The following is an 18,708-nucleotide window of genomic DNA, read 5'->3' as shown; positions in this document are numbered from 1 at the left end:
CGGGATGGAGATCCCGATGCCTATCGGCGCGCGCCTATCATCGGCCCGATAAGCGGACATGAGGGGGAAAACGGGCAGAAGACCGAGTAGGACATCGGATTTTCAAGATAATACAAGTTATACAGCCACCAGGGCAAAAAAATACAGATATGCACCCGAAATACATAGAGATAAGGCGTAAATTTGAGTGTAAGTTCAAATTCCAAGGTAGGTTCACCATATAGTACTAAGCTACTTACCTACCCAATAGATAGGTACTTCCAAATCACTTGTACTAGTATCTGGCAAGAGAAGACTGGAAGTATGATAATGTTTCTGTTTCTGTAATTTACAAATTTCATAATGTTTGTTTTGATGGCCAGGGTTGTTTATTTTATTTCAATTGTCTTCAATGTTTTACTACGTAGATATGTATATAGTCTCGTGATTTTACCGTCGCAGGGTATTCTCAATCCAGTCCGTATCCATATCAATATCAATACGATCCAAGGCACCCTCCCACAATGCAGAGTCGTCATTGAGATCAAATTGAAAGGAAATATCCTGGAGAGGGTTTAGGTCGGGTGGATGCTGCCACACCTCTGCAGGCACAGGAGCACCATTCTGCCGTGGATCCGGGCCCGGATCTGTGAGTGTACTCTTGGGTGTAGCTAGATCGCTGGTGGGGGATATGATGTCATCAGCGATACTAATGGATGAACTGGGCTCCATGGCAGCTCGTAACTCCAGTAGTAATGAGTGGCGAGATGATAGATAAGTATTTCCCCGATCAGCCATACTACGAAGCAGACCGAGGGCTGTTTCCATTGCACGGGCATTTGGTTCATTCTGTGGAAACGCAGCGTTGACCATGACGAGTAATAGGGCTGCGGAGAAGATGTATTCACCATCAAGATAGCCGTACGTAGCTGCAGAGTATTAAGTCAATGATGAACCGAAATCTGAAAACAACAATCCAGAAGGTAGTGTTGAACCGTTATCTTACCGATGAGATTATGTTTTGCCGCTGCATCCATAATTAAGGTCGTCGCACGGGCGGCTGTGATGCAATTATCAATCACCGCAATTGTGTTTGGTGCCAGAGCTTCCTTCCAGTCTTCGGTGCCCCCAAGCAGCCCGGCATCAATTCGACGTTGAATGATGTAAAACACTAGAGGACGTGCGGTCATGTTGACACATGAATAGAAGTGCAAGTTGATTGATACTGTCTCGCGATTGACGTGAGTATCGAGCGTCGTGAAATTGATGCGGAGACGATCAGGGGCCTGTCGAAGCCAGGTCGACAGATCATTGGTGATGCTTTGCACAGACACTATTAGACTTGAGCCTGATCGAGGTTTCTTTCGATATATCTCTGCGATTTACATTTTCTGTCAGAAAAAAAGAAGACTTATATGGCATATAGGTGGAGTCTCACCCTCGCCTATTCTGCCTAATATACGCGATAATTGCGTATAATGTGTTAAGACGATTGATGGCCATGGATCGGACATGGACCCGTCCTATCAAAGACAATACTCAACACCCCACTAGTCAATAACGCATGTAGACAGTAGTACATACCGAGGTTGATGGCCACATAATGTCGATATCCTCATCATGAATGGTGATTGGGTTCCCAGACTTAACGGATAGTAGCCTGTCCAGGCTGTAAACCGACCACCAGGCCCGTCTTCTCCGGTTCCGATCGGCTTCGCTGATACCTTCCTGAGACACCTCTTGGTGAAGACCAAGAGATATGGCCATACGCAGGGCGAGTCCAATCTATTAGTGATAATTAGTTTATAGCTGCACGGAGTAGAGGTTAACGGATACTGACATAGAGAAAGGCAGCATCTCTTCGATTCAAATTCTGTAGGTAGTATGCGATATAGCATAAGACTTCAACGTGTAATATCGATGGGTCCTCGTGAATATCAGGCAAAAAGCGCAACGCATACTTGAAGTACTTGAAACCTGGTGGTCCATCATCGCCGGACCATTGGTTGACGGAGTACATCAACCCGAATGCAATGACAAGCAGAGTTTGACAATACACCAAACATGATTCACGACGAGAAAAATCCGATGGTTTGTTGTAGACAAGGTCAAGCCTTTCTTCAAACTGGGCAGGCTGGATTAGTGAGAAAATGGTCCCGATGTAAGCGTATTGCACCCAGAAAAGCCGTCTGGAAAATTCAAATGGCGGCAAGGGTGGCAGGATACGCTCTACTGGTCGGAGCAGAGATGAAGGATCGTACAAAGGATGTGTATCCCACAGATTTGTCGAACTTGGATTAAGACGTTTTGCTAAATGTGTGGTCGAGGATGCTCCCACAAAATCTAAATTTATTGTTAACGAACAATAATTGCTTTTTTTTTGGAGCAAAAAACTCCCCCCTCATAACAACACTGGCACATACGATGTTCACCTGACCTGTTTAGAAAGAGATTGTCGGCACCTTTATACCACCAATCATCTCGCTCCAAAGGCAGATCACTTTCCCAGTATTGGTTCGTTGCGGAGGTGGGTGGGATATTTGATGACACGGTTGACGATGATGTCGACTGGCTGTTGTCTACATTTGAAGGTCAACAAATGTTCAAGTTCTGTCATAGCTCATGTCGACCCACCTCGGGGGGTTCGAGCTCGCGACTGTAGATGCCTGTAGTGACTGCATGTGGAATCAGTCGAATATTCACTCCGAAAAAGATAATAGTAGGGTCTATTAGTTTTACCTCTCTGTAATAGATATGCGCTTTTCGGCCTCCGAGTAAACACAAGCCTGGCCCACATCAACGCAGGCTGCGCAGGGAAGAGGTGGATTCCCGGCACATCGGGTTTTGCGGTTCCGGCATCGATTGCAGCTGCTTGAATCAGCGTCCATGCGCGTTTGGGAAGTGAGGGCCTGACACCTACGCCACTACGGACCGCCTGGCAGACAGATCTTGCGACCGTGACACTCTTCTGCCATGAACCATTTCCAAATGTGCTAAGAAAACAATCAAACAAGGAATGTTGGCAAGTTAGCGGGGAAGCTGGGGTTCCTTATCTTATCTCCATCGGCCCGATATTCAATACATATTACGCAGTTAGTAATGAATCAATGATACTCCTTGGTGCTAACATTGAATACTATGTGCCTATTCAAGGTTCAAGCTTGAAAGGGTATCTTACTATGACCTCGGAGTAAGAATTTTTCACAAGGTCATACTATGCATCTGCAGCCTTTGATCTCGGAAAGGGTAGCTTCGAGTAAACGACCCGGACGTGGCGCAGGTGTTACTTGAGCTGCGGAGGTAGGGCCTAGGGGATTCAAATTATGGAAGAATACGGGATAATGCTGGCTCAAGATTCAACATTCAACATTCAAAACAAACATTGGCTCTCTGGGATCAGACTTTTTTTTTTTCTCCTTGCGGAAGCTTCGAGTCTTGACTCTTGACTGCCATAGGCGGCTGGAAACGAACATTTGAACGGAGTTGTGCATTTCCAATGACTACTAGTAGGGTCTTATCCAGATTGTGGGGGATTGTAAAGAAAGCAGTCGCAGGTACTAATTTTAGCCAAGTGGCATTTTTGAATGTTGATTGCAAGACACATCTCCATAAACCGTAAGAGGCATGATTAGAATGACTGACCATATTCGTACAACCGTGGATATAACCGTATCAATGATTAATCTTATCGATTCGCACCACCGTGTTCCCGCATAGAGGGGTAACATGCGATGCGCAATGTCAATAACCAAATACATCAATACATCACTGCATGTGGACTTCAAGACTTGCGAGTCGCAAGCATCGCGTTTCCTTTTTCGATCATGATATGCAGCGCTAATCCCGATCAGGTAAAGGGATCCGGCTTCTCTCATCATTGACATTGACATTGAACACTCCATTACTCCCAAAAGAATTGAGTGCTCATCGGCTTTTATCTAATCAGAAAACACGTATACGTGGTGAGACAAAGTTTACAGCAGCATAAATAATCAATGAGCTGCCCCAAGAAACCATCAATTTCCTAGGATTCTAATGTTTATTTAGGATTGAGGTCACGACGCACGACCACACCACTTACAACCAGTGACCAGGAGTGACCAGGAGTGCTCGAGTCCAGGTTTATCCCTCTAAAAGGCCAACTTCAATCGTGGAATTGATACCTTGACCAGATCAATTTACTTCCAGCTTTCCGATACCTACCCAGGATTTGCCATCGGTCAGGAATCAGGATGGTTCTCGACAGGCTTCAGCAGTTGGCTCATCAACTCCAGGTTGACGCAAAACCATCTCCCCCGCATCCTTTTGATCCTCTGTCTACTGCAGAGATAGATACGGCCGTTGCAATCATCCGTAAGGAGCATGGCCCCCTCAACTTTAATGCTGTCACATTGTACGAGCCACGCAAGGCACAAATGATGGCCTGGCTGAGGGAACCTGAAAGCCCCCGCCCACTCCGCGCCGCTGATGTCGTTGCCATTGCACCAGGTGGCAAGGTATACGATGGTGTAGTGGATCTGGACCAAAAAAAGATCTTGGAGTGGAAGCACACACCTAATGTCCAACCACTGATCACTATGGAGGACCTTCAAGAAGTGGAACATATTGCGCGCAGGGATCCGAAAGTCATTGAGCAATGTGGGATTATTGGCATTCCACCAGAAGATATGCATAAAGTGTACTGTGATCGTAAGTGATGGTGATTTTAATTGGAGAATCCAGAATCAATGCTAATAATGATTAGCTTGGACGATTGGTTATGACGAGCGCTTTGGCAATGGAGTTCGTTTACAACAGGCCCTGATGTACTACCGTCCTCATATCGATGACTCCCAGTATACCTACCCGTTGGACTTCTGTCCGATCTTTAACGCGGAGACGAAGGAGATCATTCATATCGATGTGCCCCCAGTGCGGAGACCTGTCAACAAAGCGCCTCCAAACAACTATCTCCCCGAGTTTATCAAGAAAGAAGGCGGTTTCCGTACTGATATCAAGCCAATACATATCACCCAGCCTGAGGGTGTTTCATTCCAAGTGAAGGACCGTATCATCGAGTGGCAAAACTGGAACATTCATGTCGGGTTCAACTACCGTGAGGGCATTGTCCTTAATAACATCACATTCAATGACAAGGGAAATGTACGGCCAATATTCTACCGGCTCTCATTAGCGGAGATGGTCGTTCCTTACGGTAACCCTGAGCATCCTCATCAGCGCAAGCATGCATTTGACTTGGGAGAATACGGCGGTGGCTATATGACAAATAGTCTATCTCTTGGATGTGACTGCAAGGGGGCCATTCATTACATGGATGCCGCGTTCGTCAATAGCGCTGGTGCGTCAACGATCATCAAAAATGCCATTTGTGTCCATGAGGAGGACGCAGGTATTCTGTTTAAACACACCGACTTCCGCGACGAGTCAATGGTCGTCACCCGCGGTCGCAAGTTGATTATATCACACATCTTCACTGCTGCAAACTATGAATATTGTGTATACTGGATCTTCCACCAAGATGGAACCGTTCAGCTAGAGATTAAGCTGACTGGTATCTTGAACACTTACTCTATGAACCCGGGTGAGGATACTAAGGGATGGGGAACCGAAGTGTATCCGGGTGTCAATGCTCACAACCATCAGCATCTATTTTGTTTACGCATTGACCCCAACATTGACGGTCCCGATAATACTGTTTTTCAAGTGGATGCCGTTCGTGGCCCCGGAGAAGTCGGCAGTGCTGAGAATAAGTATGGCAATGCTTTCTACGCCAAGAAGACCAAATACAGCACTCCGATTGAGTCGATGTCAGACTATGATGGACTCACCACGCGTACCTGGGATATGGCCAACACCAACAAGCTCAATCCATACAGCAAGAAGCCAGTCAGCTACAAGCTGGTCAGTCGTGATGTTCCGCCACTTCTTCCCAAGAATGGTAGCTTGGTGTGGAAACGAGCCGGTTTTGCACGTCACGCAATACACGTTACAAAGTGTAAGTCTAGATCTATATACCAAGGGTGCCCCTTTAGTGCTTGTCTGTTAAAGCTAATCCTAACGATGATGAAGATTCCGACGAGGAGATTCATCCAGCTGGGCGCCATGTTCCTCAAACCTCCGGTGAACCTTCACACGGCTTGCCCGCTTGGATCGAGGCCGCTGGACCGGACTGCTCAATTGATAACACCGATGTTGTTCTGTGGCACACATTTGGTCTGACCCACTTTCCGGCTCCAGAAGATTATCCTATCATGCCTGCTGAGCCAATGACTTTACTTCTACGTCCACGCCACTTTTTTGACCGAAATCCTGTCCTCGACGTCCCACCCAGCTTTGCACGTTCCCCTTCGGAGGTAGCAGCAGGAGCAAAAAGTTGCTCCTGTAAGCGAACTGATGGATCCAGCGTTTTAGTATAGTATGTCAGTATAAGATGCACATGTGGATTTCAAGGTTTCAAAAATCGAATGTTCAGTTATGCAATTCATCCATTTTCCGAACACCTATCGACCTTTAACTTTTTCCATATAAATACATGTAAACACCCAGACAAAACAGATCAATAAACATTGAATCCATGTGTACTAATAAGTAGGACTTCGGGAGGCTTGGCCATCTACTTACAGTACTGCATCATGATCCATGGAAATGGTCCATACTAGTAGAGCAAACTTCCACATTGTAGTAAATTGGAACCTTGAACCAAACCAGTATCGGCTGAAATTACACAAACTAAGAATTAAATCCGAAATATCGTGGGACAAATATTTAAATCATCATCAACCATGTTGTAGGAGTAAGTACATAGAGTGACAAAAGTGTTTGTACACTTGTGTTTTTCCCCGCCAAAAATCATTGATAGCAAAACTCACCAACTTTGAAATTCAATATCTCGATAAATTTATCAATATATAGACTCTTTTTTTTTGATCATGGCTAAGTTATAAGTAATTAGTAAATAGGTGCTTCTTACAGTTAGAAATTCTGGTGTGATTTATTCTGGTAGAGCTGCATGACTTTAAAGTTGTGGATGAGAAACATCGTTAAAATTTGTTAGCAAACAGGCCGCATCCCCATAGTAAAAGTTCCGAGAAATGTCATGTCCATTTTCCATACCAAACATTTCCACAATGCAAGCATTTAAAACGAATTCCTAACTATACAGATCAATTCTCAGTCGTTTATTTAGAGTTGAAGCGATTTAAAAATCATCTTTTACATATAAAGTTGTTAAAATAATTGTAACCAAAGAGGGTGAGTTTTGCTACTTTTTGCGGGGAAAAATGGAAAATTTGAAGTGTACAAACACTTTTGTCACCCTATGTACTACATACTACTAGTACTATCTCTGGCCCCTGGCTTAGGACTGGGGTTAGTTATCGCAGGCTGCAGCCTCGGCCTCAAAATCACGTTAGTCAGCCGATAACGCGATAAAGTGCGGAGAAGAGAGCATCACCACTTCTCCTCTTTCAACCCCCCTCTCTCATAACACATGGTTTTTGCGGAAATGAGGGAGAAAACGATGGCCTCTTCGGAGACAACACCCCTGTTGACCGTTCAGGTTGCACCGCAGCGGTATCGCTACCCCCACCATACAATTCGTCGGACTTGTACATTTTTGCTCACCTCACTGTTGGTGATCGCTGGGACCCTGTTCTTGATTCCGTCTGCGATCCTACCTCGAGAACATGGCTCAATCTGGTCCTACCTTCCGTGGGCTCACCCTCTTCCATACGATTCATGGCCGCGCGGTAATGGACTTCCCTACGATCAACTGGAGCAAATACTTCTCAATACTCCCTCGGCGGCTAAGGCGCGGGAGTGGAGCTCCTACTATACCGCCGGGCCCCACTTGGCAGGTAAGAATCTCAGCCAAGCTCTATGGACCATGGAAAAATGGAAGGAGTTTGGTGTGCAAGATACTAGTCTCGAAACATACGAAATTTATTTGAATTACCCAGTGGATCACCGGTTGGCTCTGCTGAAGAAGACGGACAATCAAACCGAGGTCACCTTCGAGGCCACCTTAGAGGAGGATGAGTTGGAGGAAGATCCCACCTCCAGTCTACCTGATCGAGTCCCCGTCTTCCATGGGTACTCGGCCAGTGGCAATGTCACTGCCCAGTTTGTTTATGCCAACTTTGGCACATACAAGGACTTCGAAGACCTGGTCAATGCCAATGTCACCCTGGCAGGCAACATTGCGCTTGTCAAGTATGGCGGCGTATTCCGTGGCCTCAAGGTAAAACGTGCACAGGAGCTCGGAATGGTCGGCGTTGTCATCTACAGCGATCCCCAAGAAGATGGGGAAATCACTGAATTGAATGGCTACGAGGCCTATCCCAACGGACCCGCCCGGAATCCCAGTGCCATTCAAAGAGGCAGTACACAGTTTTTGAGTATGTACTACTTGCCCGTTTACTATGTCTTGCAAGCTCTTTCACTGACCTTGAAAAATAAATAAAGGTATCCTTCCAGGAGACCCAACCACCCCAGGGTATGCGTCCAAGCCAGGCGTGGAGCGACAAGACCCACACAATTCTATCCCTTCCATTCCCTCACTTCCCATCTCTTACAAGGAAGCCTTGCCCTTTTTGAAAGCCTTGAATGGTCATGGTCCCAAGGCTGCAGATTTCAACAAGTATTGGCAAGGTGGTGGTTTGGGACACAAAGGTGTTGAATATAACATTGGACCTTCCCCCGAGGATGTTGTGATCAATTTGAACAACGAGCAGGAATACGTGACGACTCCACTGTGGAACGTCATTGGTGTGGTCAAAGGAAGCATTCCCGACGAAGTCATTGTGTTGGGTAACCACCGAGATGCATGGATTGCTGGAGGCTCCGGTGACCCCAATAGCGGATCTGCAGCCCTCAACGAAGTTATTCGTAGCTTCGGTGAAGCTCTCAAGGCCGGGTGGAAACCACTACGAACAATTGTGTTTGCAAGCTGGGATGGGGAGGAGTATGGCCTCCTCGGCTCCACCGAGTGGGTAGAAGACCACCTCCCCTGGCTCTCAAAAGCCAATGTTGCCTACCTTAATGTGGACGTTGCTGCTGCTGGGACGGAGTTTGCTCCTCGAGCCGCGCCTCTGCTGAACAAACTTATTCATGAAGTTACTGGTCTCGTACAATCCCCAAATCAAACCGTGGCTGGCCAGACTGTTCGTGATGTTTGGGACGGGAAGATTGCCACAATGGGCAGTGGCAGTGATTTTACCGCATTCCAGGACTTTGCAGGCGTCGCTAGCCTGGACTTTGGGTTTGGCCGGGGGCAAAATGACCCTGTTTACCACTACCACTCCAATTATGACAGCTTTGCATGGATGGAGAAGTTTGGTGATTCGGACTGGAGTCATCACACCGCTTGCACCAAGCTGTGGGCACTGGCAGCGGCACGACTGGTTGACTCCCCCGTAATAGCCTTCAGTGCCAATGATTATGCCAAGGGCCTGCACTCGTATCTCCGCCACATTAAGCCCGCCGCAGAGCAGTTGTCTCCTGGATCGCACTTCGAGTTTGCTCCTTTGGATGTCGCCATTGCGGAGTTCCAATCAGCCGCGGAGAGATTCGATGATTATGCTGCTGAACTGGCTGATCAACTTGACGAGCACGTTCCTTGGTACCACTGGTGGAAGAAGGTTAAACTCTACTTCCAGATTCGCATCGTCAATGATAAATACAAAGGTTTGGAACGCGCTTTCCTTTATGAACCCGGGCTCGACGGACGCAATTGGTTCAAGCATGTTGTTTTCGCCCCGGGGATCTGGACGGGTTACTCTGGCGCCACGTACCCTGGTATCGTGGAAAGTCTGGAGGCCCAAGACGTAAAGAATGCCGAGGTAAGTTCATGCAATATCTCAATATATCAATACCTGACCATTATATCTTCTCACTTGTTGTGGAATAATTTTCTAATCATTCTTTCCCATCAGAAATGGAGCCGCATCATTCAAGAGCGGATCCATGCGGCAACCACCCTCTTAATCTGAGCGTTCTATGATATACCTACCAGTAGAAACCCGCATCGGTGGGTTTTACGAAACGAGTCCAAACGATCAATCTTAGGAAACTCAGGATGAAGAGAACTCTTGAATGCTTGAACTGGAATGAAACATAAGTCATGCAGTATAATGTAGCTTGAGCCCCAGTTATTAGAATAAGTACATCGTCAATACAAAGTTCAGACGGCACTTTGCCAGACCAAGAGGCATCATGCCTGAGCGTATTGTTGCGAGAATCAATCATCATCCTGCTGCTTTCTTCGCGGCATTGAGATCCTCTCCCGTGACGAGCGGAAGAAGCTCTTCACAAGCGACCTGTAGATTGTCTTCCCCTCCACGGTATCACTGGCAAAGCCAAAGACTGTTAGGAGAATCAGAGTCACAAAGAAAATGACAGCAAAGCTGACCCAGTAATCCGCTTTTGTATAACCCCCTTTCACCCCCTGTAGTTCAGTCGAAAAGTAGGCGGTCATGAGACTGACAGGTAAGAACAACATGGTTGCTTTGGCCAATAGTATTGTGATCCGGGTGAGCTTCTCTACGGCCTGTGAGTCTTTCAAGGCGATCAGGTTAAAGTTCTTCCAAGTGTTAGCATGTCACCTCTCTGACTGGGATAGTTTCCAATGCTGGATGACACTTACTAGGAATGTTAAAGACTCCTTTTCCAACAAACATGATTCAATTTCGCTCAAACAGTACAGGTTGATGCGATCCACGAGTCTCTCAAATCTTGCCACGGCGGCCGAGCTCAGGATCACCCCGACCGGCCTATCCTTGCGGTCTGACAAGCTTCCATAACTGACCAGGCTCCCCTGTCGCATGTCTGCGAACTCAATATCGCCAAAGGTGGCACCAAAGGCTAGTGGCGGGGGGTGGGTCGAGCGGGCCTCATCACGAAGTAAACGCTGGCGCTGTAACACACGTCGCATGATGAGTTCATAGCTCTGGTATAATCGCTTCAGAACGGCCAATCGTCGACCCAGCCAGTGGAGCTCATTGACCAAATCCACGATCGGGCGATCAAGCATCTGACGTCTCAGTCGTTCCAGGGCCACGCCATATTGATGTTCTCGTTTTGCAATCAGACCGTAACTGGACACCCAGTCGTCAAAGATGTAGTAGTAAAGCAAACTCGGTCCATCCTCTTGCTTAATGTTTGCTTGATCCGGACCGACCTCGTGGAAATGTCGAACTCGAATCGTGACCAACGAATCGCTTTCCGACATGTTCAAGTGTTGCTTCGAAACCCCCGAGACTATGAAGCGGACATTGCGGCGCACAATGTCCATCATTTTGAGCTGATCTGGATCTAGAGGGCCCTTCTGATGTGGGAATGGGTTTTCCTGCATTGAGATGATCGTGCCGTCGTCACATAGTACCAACCAGTTCCAGAGTCGTTTCCCCTCAGGCAAATCGATCCCATTCTCATTCTTTTCCTTGGGCACTCCGGGGGTGACGAATAATGTATTATAACCGATGCAGGTGTCTAACACGACCGTCAGCTTTGTATTACTAAGTATATCTTTCACCTAGGTGGAGTCTTCTTTCTTTTTTTTCCCTTCTTCTTCTTGCCTCACAGAGCAGTAAACTTACATCTTGGACCATGATCGACTGATGAAAAATGCCAGATTTGGTCTGTGACTTGAGAAAAAGTCAAGTGCTTAAATGACGAAGTATCATGAAGGTCCTCAGTATCTCGTAGATTCTTCATAGCAAATGCATTCTCCACATCATCTGATTCACGATCCATATTCAAATCGTGGGTTCGTGATCGTCTCTTTTTTGGCTCGGCGTTCCCAGCTGATGGACGTATGACGGGCGCAGTACACATTAGGCCTTGTAGTCTTTCAGACACTCCGTAGAATGACATGATTCCCTTGATAGCATCCGTCTGTTCTTCAGGGGCCCATAGATGACTGCGTTTTGTGTTTTTCGTTAGTTCTTGTTGTTTTTTTGGGGAGTTTTTTCCCCGTCTGGTTTGTTCTTACATCCATCGTGTGCCAAAACATTTAGATCTCTGTCAAGATGATTGATTTTAGTACTGGAGCAGGACCACGTCCATGGAAATGTCTTCGTACCGGTTGATTTGGGTTTAACAATGCTTTAAAATCTTTCGTCACTAGATCAGTCGCACAGTAGGCATCTTCGTTACCAAAGTCTAGAACAAAGTTTTGCGTATTGGGCTTCTTTAATCGAAGCATATATGTTTCGAAATGACCCTTTTCATCAATATCATTAAATTTGTCCTGGAGAGATCCATGGGCGCCCTTGAGTCCGTCGTAATATTTTTTGGGATCCAGGGGGTCGCGCAAAGGGGGTTCAATATCTTCCATCGGGATAGATGAGTAGCTTCAAGGTGCGTTCAGCGGTTGTTGCTCAGTTGTTGTAGGGGGGGGGGGGCAACACAAGAGGGGATAGGGAGAAGTCTGAAAACCACAACAGAACTTTTTCTAAAAGGCAACTCGCTGACATCTGGATTTGATTCTCTAATAAATACGAGGATTTCAAGCCAAGCCAAGACAATTGTAGCGAGTGACCACTAGCCGCTGAACAGATCACGCTTAACCGCTCGGCATCAGCTGCAGCATTTCCCCCCACATGAGCCGCGTTTCAGCTACGAAAATAGGACATCTGGATATGTACGTAGCACAGTGGATGTTTACTATGTATGGTAGTGTGCTGGAGATATGATGAGTGGAATAATTCAATGTTGAAAGAAAATGGGATTCTAATGTTAAAGGTGGGATTTACATGTACAGTACACTGCGCCCGTATACTTAGGACTGCGCCACATGCACTACGCTAATAAAAGATTAAAGACAGCGATTACTATACTATACTAATATAGTGTAGTATTATATTAGTATTATTATATTATTATATTATTACTATATATTATATATCAGAAACTTGGTTACTTTTGCACGTCATCCATGGAATCGCTTTTTTTTTTTTTTCTAAAAGACAAGCTTTCTTGCAGGTGACGTCGTTGGGGGGGAAATCGTAGATCGCGCCAGTCCCACTTGGAACTCTCCCTCTTGAATCTCCATTTCTTTCCCTTTGGCTCTGCTCTCGTGGCGACAAGTCGCAAATACATCTCCGATCATGGCGACGACAAGCGAGGCAAATGCACAAGGGTATAACCTTCAGGTGGACTTTGTCATCCAATATAGCTTTGGGGATGTCGGTGAGTGACCTCCCAAGCTTGGTGATGATGGTCCGGCAGGCGTTGACCCTATTCTTGATCCTTCCCTAGATCAACCACAGGCGATTGAGCAGCTTGAGAAGCTGCTACGGACCCTTTCCGAGGTCGGCCTTCAAACCGAAGTTCGACAAGGTGATGAATCTTCTCTGCTTGTCTTCGTGCGAGCCTCTAAGAAACAACTGAAGCGGGCGGTGTACCGATCGCGGTGAGCATTCATCCTTGCCCCTTTTCATCAACAATCCCCCTCCCTCTTGATTCAATCATCGTTCTTTTTTCCCCTCGTGGAAACCCCCCCAACAAAGAAAAAAACAAACGCAAGGGAATGAAACTGACTGGGGCTTCCACGATGACAGTGTCCGCGATTGGCTATATGGAATCCGCCATGCCGAGCCCGAACCCGCCGATGCGATCGACCCCCACACTGAGACCGAGGCTGAGCGATTGCGGGTGATCAATCATATGATAACTCTCCCCACTCACGAAGGAGGTGCTGGCATCACCCCACAACATGGCGAATGGAAAAATGTCATGGCCGTCTTCCCGCTGCACGATGAGGAGACAAATGGGCGGTGGATGCGAGAATGGAGCCAGAAGACCTTCCTCTCAGAGGAGGACTTGGACCAGATCCGCAACAAGTTCGGAGAAAGCGTGAGGAGATGAAATTCCTGCTTTCACTCTTATGGCAGCGGTGGCGCTAACACAAGAATAGGTCGGCTTCTACTTCTCCTTCCTCCAGTCGTACTTTCGCTTCCTTATCTTTCCTGCCGTATTCGGTTTCGGTTGCTGGTTTCTTCTAGGAGGCTACTCCATTATCTACGCCGTTGTGAACTCGTTATGGTGTATAATCTTTGTTGAATATTGGAAGCGCCAGGAGGTCGACCTACGCTGTCGGTGGCAGACTAAAGGGGTCTCCGCCGTTCAAACCAAACGGCGCCAGTTTAAACCGGAGAAGGAGGTCAGAGATGAGAGCACTGGGGAAGTACGGGGTGTCTTTCCGGCCACCAAACGCATGCAAAGACAATTACTGCAGATACCCTTTGCCCTGCTCGCCGCGACTGCGTTGGGGGCTATTATAGCCACGTGTTTTGCTATCGAGATCTTTATATCGGAGCTTTACAACGGTCCCTTGAAGACGTACTTGGTATGCGACCCGTACAACGACCCTGAAATTGATTCTAAACAAAATCTGACAAATCCAACCAGATTTTCATTCCCACAATTCTCGTGTCTGCACTAGTCCCTACCATGAGTGCTGTTCTGGTGTCCATTGCCACCAAGCTCAATGACTACGAGAATCACGAGACTGACGATGCATATGATGTTGCGCTCACCCAAAAGGTCTTTGTCATTAACTTCATGACATCTTATCTCCCGGTCATCCTGACGGCCTTTGTGTATGTCCCGTTTGCCAGCCGGATCGTTCCGTATCTGGATGTATTTCGCTTGACCGTCCGGCCCTTTGTGTCCAAGGAACATTCCAATGCCAAGAGATCGAATTTCCAAATTGATCCCGCTAGGCTTCGAAATCAAGTGATCTATTTCACAGTGACCGCTCAGATAGTCGGATTCGCTATGGAGACCATTGTTCCCTACATCAAGCAGCATGCCTTCCGAAAGTACAAGGCCTTCAACAAGAAGCGGAATGGCAAGGCTGACCGTACCGGGGAGAAGGAATCGCCTGAGAGGCCGCTCCCGGTGGTCTTTGATGACCCGGCAGAGGAAGCACACTTCCTCACGCGGGTTCGTAATGAAGTTGAGTTACCGGAATACGAAGTTACTGACGATCTGCGGGAGATGTGCATCCAGTTTGGCTACTTGGCGCTATTCTCCCCTGTTTGGCCTCTCGTCCCTGTGTCATTCTTTGCCAATAACTGGGTGGAACTCCGATCGGACTTTTTCAAGATCTGTAATGAGTTCCGCCGTCCCACGCCACTCCGGTCTGATACCATTGGACCCTGGCTCGACACCCTTGGTTTTCTCTCTTGGACCGGGAGCATTACAAGCGCTGCTCTCGTCTACATGTTCAGTGGCAACGCACAACAAGGTCCCAATGGGGAACCCACCGATATCAAGGGATGGGCACTGCTTCTCTCCATTTTTTTCTCTGAGCATCTCTATCTGGCCATTCAGTCCGTCGTTCAGATTTCCATGACCAAGCTTGAGCCGCCCAATGCCCGCAAGGAGCGTGCTGAACGCTATCTAATGCGGAAGCGTTACCTGGAAACGACTTTACGAGCACAGAATGATGACGAAAACTCAGAAGTCACTTCTTCCAATGCTCCAGGGCTGTCGCGTGCCGCCCTGGAAGAGGACGCTCGGCAATCCTCTTTGCAAGATACAGACCCTGCTGAGCGCTTCTGGATGCGCCAGCGAGGCTGGATGGAGTCTGCTCAAGTTGGCTCTGGGATCATTCAAGCGCAGAGTACCGAAAGGCACAAGAAACAGCAGTAAATGTGTCTAATGAAGGCGTAAGACCAGATTTGCGATCATCCAAGGGACCTTGGATAATGATTCGTCGACCTTTGACCTTCGGGCTCGTGTGGGACCTCCGCTTGACCCGTTGATTCCCTTCCTTTGTTACAAATACCGTTGTCGCCCCCTGTGAAAATGCCTCCTGTCAAAAAAAAAAAACAATGGCAATTTGTATCTAGGATTTTCGGGCGGCAGAATCCACGGGAGCTTCCTGGGTTTACCTTGCATGCTCATGTGCTTTATACGTGCCGAATCTTTCTCAATCTTGGAATGAATATATGCATACGTGTTATACAGGTACATTTCTTTTTTTTAGTGATCTTTATCAATATCAGAGATCACATCAATGACACTCAATGTTGAAATCCGGGGTGAAATCTATTATTCCTTACATATCAATCTTGGAAACGTTGGAAAGTCCGCAGTGGATCTCATTGCGGAGGGCGCCGGTTGCCGCGGGGAAACCTTGCCCGGAACAACTTCAAGCTTGGAATCAATTTTTTTTTCTCTGAACCCGAGGTTGCGTTCTTCCAGGAAGTGCCTCGAGATCCATTGCCGATGGGGCCTAGAACTTATTCCTTGTACTCAATATCGAAACGCATGGATCGAATTTTTGTTTACTTTCTGCATTGGTTCGTTCGAATGTTGTTTTAGCTTTCCAAGCTTCAAATGTTAGAATCTTTCCGGAATACTCCGTGGGTAGATCAGGTCATGTGGCATTTAATTTTCATCATCGCGTGTTCCTAGAATGCTTTTAGCTAATGGATTCCCATATTGACCTAGGTCTGTGTGCTTAGCACGATGCTACTCGCGGGCTTCGCCGAGCTCGGTATAGAACACCAGTATATTAAGGCACCTGTGCATGCTAATAAAAACATCAACCTAAATATTGCCCTGAAATCTTCCAAGGTCTTGCAGTCGTAGAAGCGTGCCTTGGTGGATTCTAGTGCCACCCTATCAACTCATTGCCTGTAAATCCTACGGATTTATTCTCCTCTGCCCCCTCCCCTCAATTTTGGTTGTTTGTTTTTTTTTTTTTTTTTGTCAGAAACTTGCTCAAGTATAACCTTGAAAGGAGGTTCGAGTCTACTATGGACGACCAAACCATCATCGTTAGGGATGTGGAGAAAGCCATCTTTAATACCGAAGTCAATGGCCCCGGAAGTGATGGATACCAAAGTCCAACACTAGTAGCCTCCCACCCCCTCCTTGCACAGTCTCTTCTTCCAAAAACATCGCTACCGGGCCATAGATCACCATCTGAATATAGCAGAGGAGCAAAAGCCGACGAAGTCCGAAGATTTGCAAATCCGGCTCCGCTAGGCCTTTGTGCCTTTGCACTCACGTCTTTCGTCTCAAACTCTACACATGTATATGTGACCGATATTCCATCGACTGGTGTAACCTTGGCACTGCCACTTGTGTATGGCGGTGTTGTTCAGCTGATTGCCGGTATATGGTGAGTCAAAATATATTGGGGATTGTTTTTTTCCCGATCAATAAGCATGGCACTGAGTTGGCAATTCTAGGGAGATGGCGGTCGGAAATACATTTGGAGCGACATCGTTCTGCTCCTATGGTGCCTACTGGATTACCTCTGGAGTTATGTCGATTGTTGAAAGTATGAACTCAGAAAGTGATGATACCTGTGGCGCTGAAACTCTAATGGGGGTTTTTATGATGGTATGTTCTCTCCACACATGCATGCATGGATGTTATATTTAATACATGTGAATTGACCAGATTAACCACTAGGCCTGGTTTATCTTCACTACTTTGATGCTTTTAGGCACGATCAGATCAAGTCTTGCTATGTTCCTCTTGTTCTTTTTCCTGGATATGAACTACCTGCTTCTCGGCATTGCTCATTTAAAGTGCCATTCAGATGGTCAGATTCTGGCCTCGGCCCAGAAAGTCGGTGGGGTGTTTGGCTTGTTGGCGGCTGCAAGTGCCTGGTGGAATGCTCTGGCCGGCGTGGTTGATAAAAACACTTGTTTTTTCACTATCCCCCTCGGTCATTTTCCATGGTCACCTGCGGCCCGTATTAATCGAACCAAGGTCAAGAACGTTTGAAAGCAACCAAATCCCCCCATCTTTACTCGGTGTACAGGCAAGCGTTAGGCTTGGCAGTCGACTCAACGAGAGCTTCAATTCCAACACAGTTTGAATTGCCAGCGGGGTTAGAAACACCAGCCGATGCCCAGATAGACCAAGCACCATCAACGCTGTCTGGGCAAGCAATCAGGTCATTACCGGCAAACTGCAGATGCCCATTCTTGATTGCCCAGCCAGCTCGCTCGGCATTTTTGGGTGCGGGCTGAGCACCTGTAGTATATCCGATCTTACCCTGACCTATTTAGCGAACAATAATTAGTGACTGTCAAGCGTCAGGTCAATTAAGATAATTTGAAATCTTACCCATTCCAGAGCGATCAACATAGATCTCCTGAGGGGTGGCAGACTCATCATAGAGATATAGAGCTCTGTCCTTCAGGTAAAATGTGGCATCCTGTTCTTTGGGACGCGCACAGCTGGCTTTCTGAGAGCTGAGACCAGCAAAGATACTGCTCAAAGCAGCGTTGAAACTGCTGTATTGCACACGAGATCCGGAGTGGATGGCGACAATGCCGAAGGTATCCGATTGGACGCTGGGGAGTGCAGTGGCACTGGCGGCAAAAAAACCAGCGAAAGCGATATTCTTGATCAGCATGGTTGAGAAGATTATAGGCGATTGAGTATGGGTAGTTCTTTAGATTTAGAACCTGAAGGGATGGTAGATGAGGTGCGAAAGAGCGTGAGATCTGAGATCAGTAACAGGAGCCCAGGAGGATGGTTGGGTTCAGTATTCAATGTTATATCAAATTAGGAAAATCCATTGCATCTGTGGAGGTGGACCTCTATTATAGTAGGTACTATGCCTTAATCCGAATACCATGTGCTACCTAGATCTTCAGTCGTCAACGTCTCCACTGATCTACCACCTGAGTACCGCTGAAGGCGAGACAGCTCCACATAATTTCACCCACAGAACATTACATATGTATAAAATTT

At 47.0% G+C, this 18,708-nt stretch overlaps 7 protein-coding genes across 7 annotated transcripts; 4 read left to right on the top strand and 3 right to left on the bottom strand.

Annotated features, from left to right (window-relative positions):
* Positions 1-429: 429 nt before the first annotated feature.
* N7466_005414 (transcription factor domain-containing protein) lies at positions 430-2,867 on the bottom strand (the record flags this gene model as incomplete). The annotated part of the gene is made up of 8 exons (XM_057164811.1): positions 430-908; positions 986-1,354; positions 1,418-1,502; positions 1,564-1,764; positions 1,820-2,322; positions 2,403-2,558; positions 2,614-2,654; positions 2,719-2,867. The coding sequence occupies 8 exons, from the start codon at positions 2,865-2,867 to the stop codon at positions 430-432; spliced, it is 1,983 nt and encodes a 660-aa protein (XP_057020410.1).
* Positions 2,868-4,211: 1,344 nt separating this feature from the next.
* N7466_005413 (peroxisomal copper amine oxidase) lies at positions 4,212-6,395 on the top strand (the record flags this gene model as incomplete). The annotated part of the gene is made up of 3 exons (XM_057164810.1): positions 4,212-4,668; positions 4,724-5,974; positions 6,049-6,395. 3 exons carry the CDS (start codon positions 4,212-4,214, stop codon positions 6,393-6,395), a joined length of 2,055 nt encoding a protein of 684 aa, XP_057020409.1.
* Positions 6,396-7,468: 1,073 nt separating this feature from the next.
* Positions 7,469-9,968, top strand: N7466_005412 (M28 family metallopeptidase; the record flags this gene model as incomplete). The annotated part of the gene is made up of 3 exons (XM_057164809.1): positions 7,469-8,375; positions 8,443-9,818; positions 9,912-9,968. 3 exons carry the CDS (start codon positions 7,469-7,471, stop codon positions 9,966-9,968), a joined length of 2,340 nt encoding a protein of 779 aa, XP_057020408.1.
* A 248-nt stretch (positions 9,969-10,216) lies between these two features.
* Positions 10,217-12,313, bottom strand: N7466_005411 (uncharacterized protein; the record flags this gene model as incomplete). The annotated part of the gene is made up of 5 exons (XM_057164808.1): positions 10,217-10,558; positions 10,622-11,466; positions 11,574-11,896; positions 11,969-11,997; positions 12,059-12,313. 5 exons carry the CDS (start codon positions 12,311-12,313, stop codon positions 10,217-10,219), a joined length of 1,794 nt encoding a protein of 597 aa, XP_057020407.1.
* A 772-nt stretch (positions 12,314-13,085) lies between these two features.
* N7466_005410 (anoctamin family protein) lies at positions 13,086-15,636 on the top strand (the record flags this gene model as incomplete). The annotated part of the gene is made up of 5 exons (XM_057164807.1): positions 13,086-13,167; positions 13,237-13,390; positions 13,539-13,833; positions 13,895-14,326; positions 14,389-15,636. 5 exons carry the CDS (start codon positions 13,086-13,088, stop codon positions 15,634-15,636), a joined length of 2,211 nt encoding a protein of 736 aa, XP_057020406.1.
* Positions 15,637-16,748: 1,112 nt separating this feature from the next.
* N7466_005409 (acetate uptake transporter family protein) lies at positions 16,749-17,730 on the top strand (the record flags this gene model as incomplete). Its single annotated transcript, XM_057164806.1, has 3 exons — positions 16,749-17,116; positions 17,187-17,340; positions 17,413-17,730. The coding sequence occupies 3 exons, from the start codon at positions 16,749-16,751 to the stop codon at positions 17,728-17,730; spliced, it is 840 nt and encodes a 279-aa protein (XP_057020405.1).
* A 22-nt stretch (positions 17,731-17,752) lies between these two features.
* On the bottom strand, positions 17,753-18,367 carry aspf34 (cell wall protein PhiA; the record flags this gene model as incomplete). The annotated part of the gene is made up of 2 exons (XM_057164805.1): positions 17,753-18,009; positions 18,076-18,367. 2 exons carry the CDS (start codon positions 18,365-18,367, stop codon positions 17,753-17,755), a joined length of 549 nt encoding a protein of 182 aa, XP_057020404.1.
* Between the last annotated feature and the right edge of the window lie 341 nt (positions 18,368-18,708).

Source organism: Penicillium verhagenii, assembly GCF_028828195.1.
Source record: "Penicillium verhagenii strain IBT 33310 chromosome Unknown utg000006l_segment0_segment0, whole genome shotgun sequence".
Taxonomy (NCBI): domain Eukaryota; kingdom Fungi; phylum Ascomycota; class Eurotiomycetes; order Eurotiales; family Aspergillaceae; genus Penicillium; species Penicillium verhagenii.
Note: the sequence above shows the minus strand (reverse complement) of the source record. Positions and strands in the feature narration are given on the sequence as shown.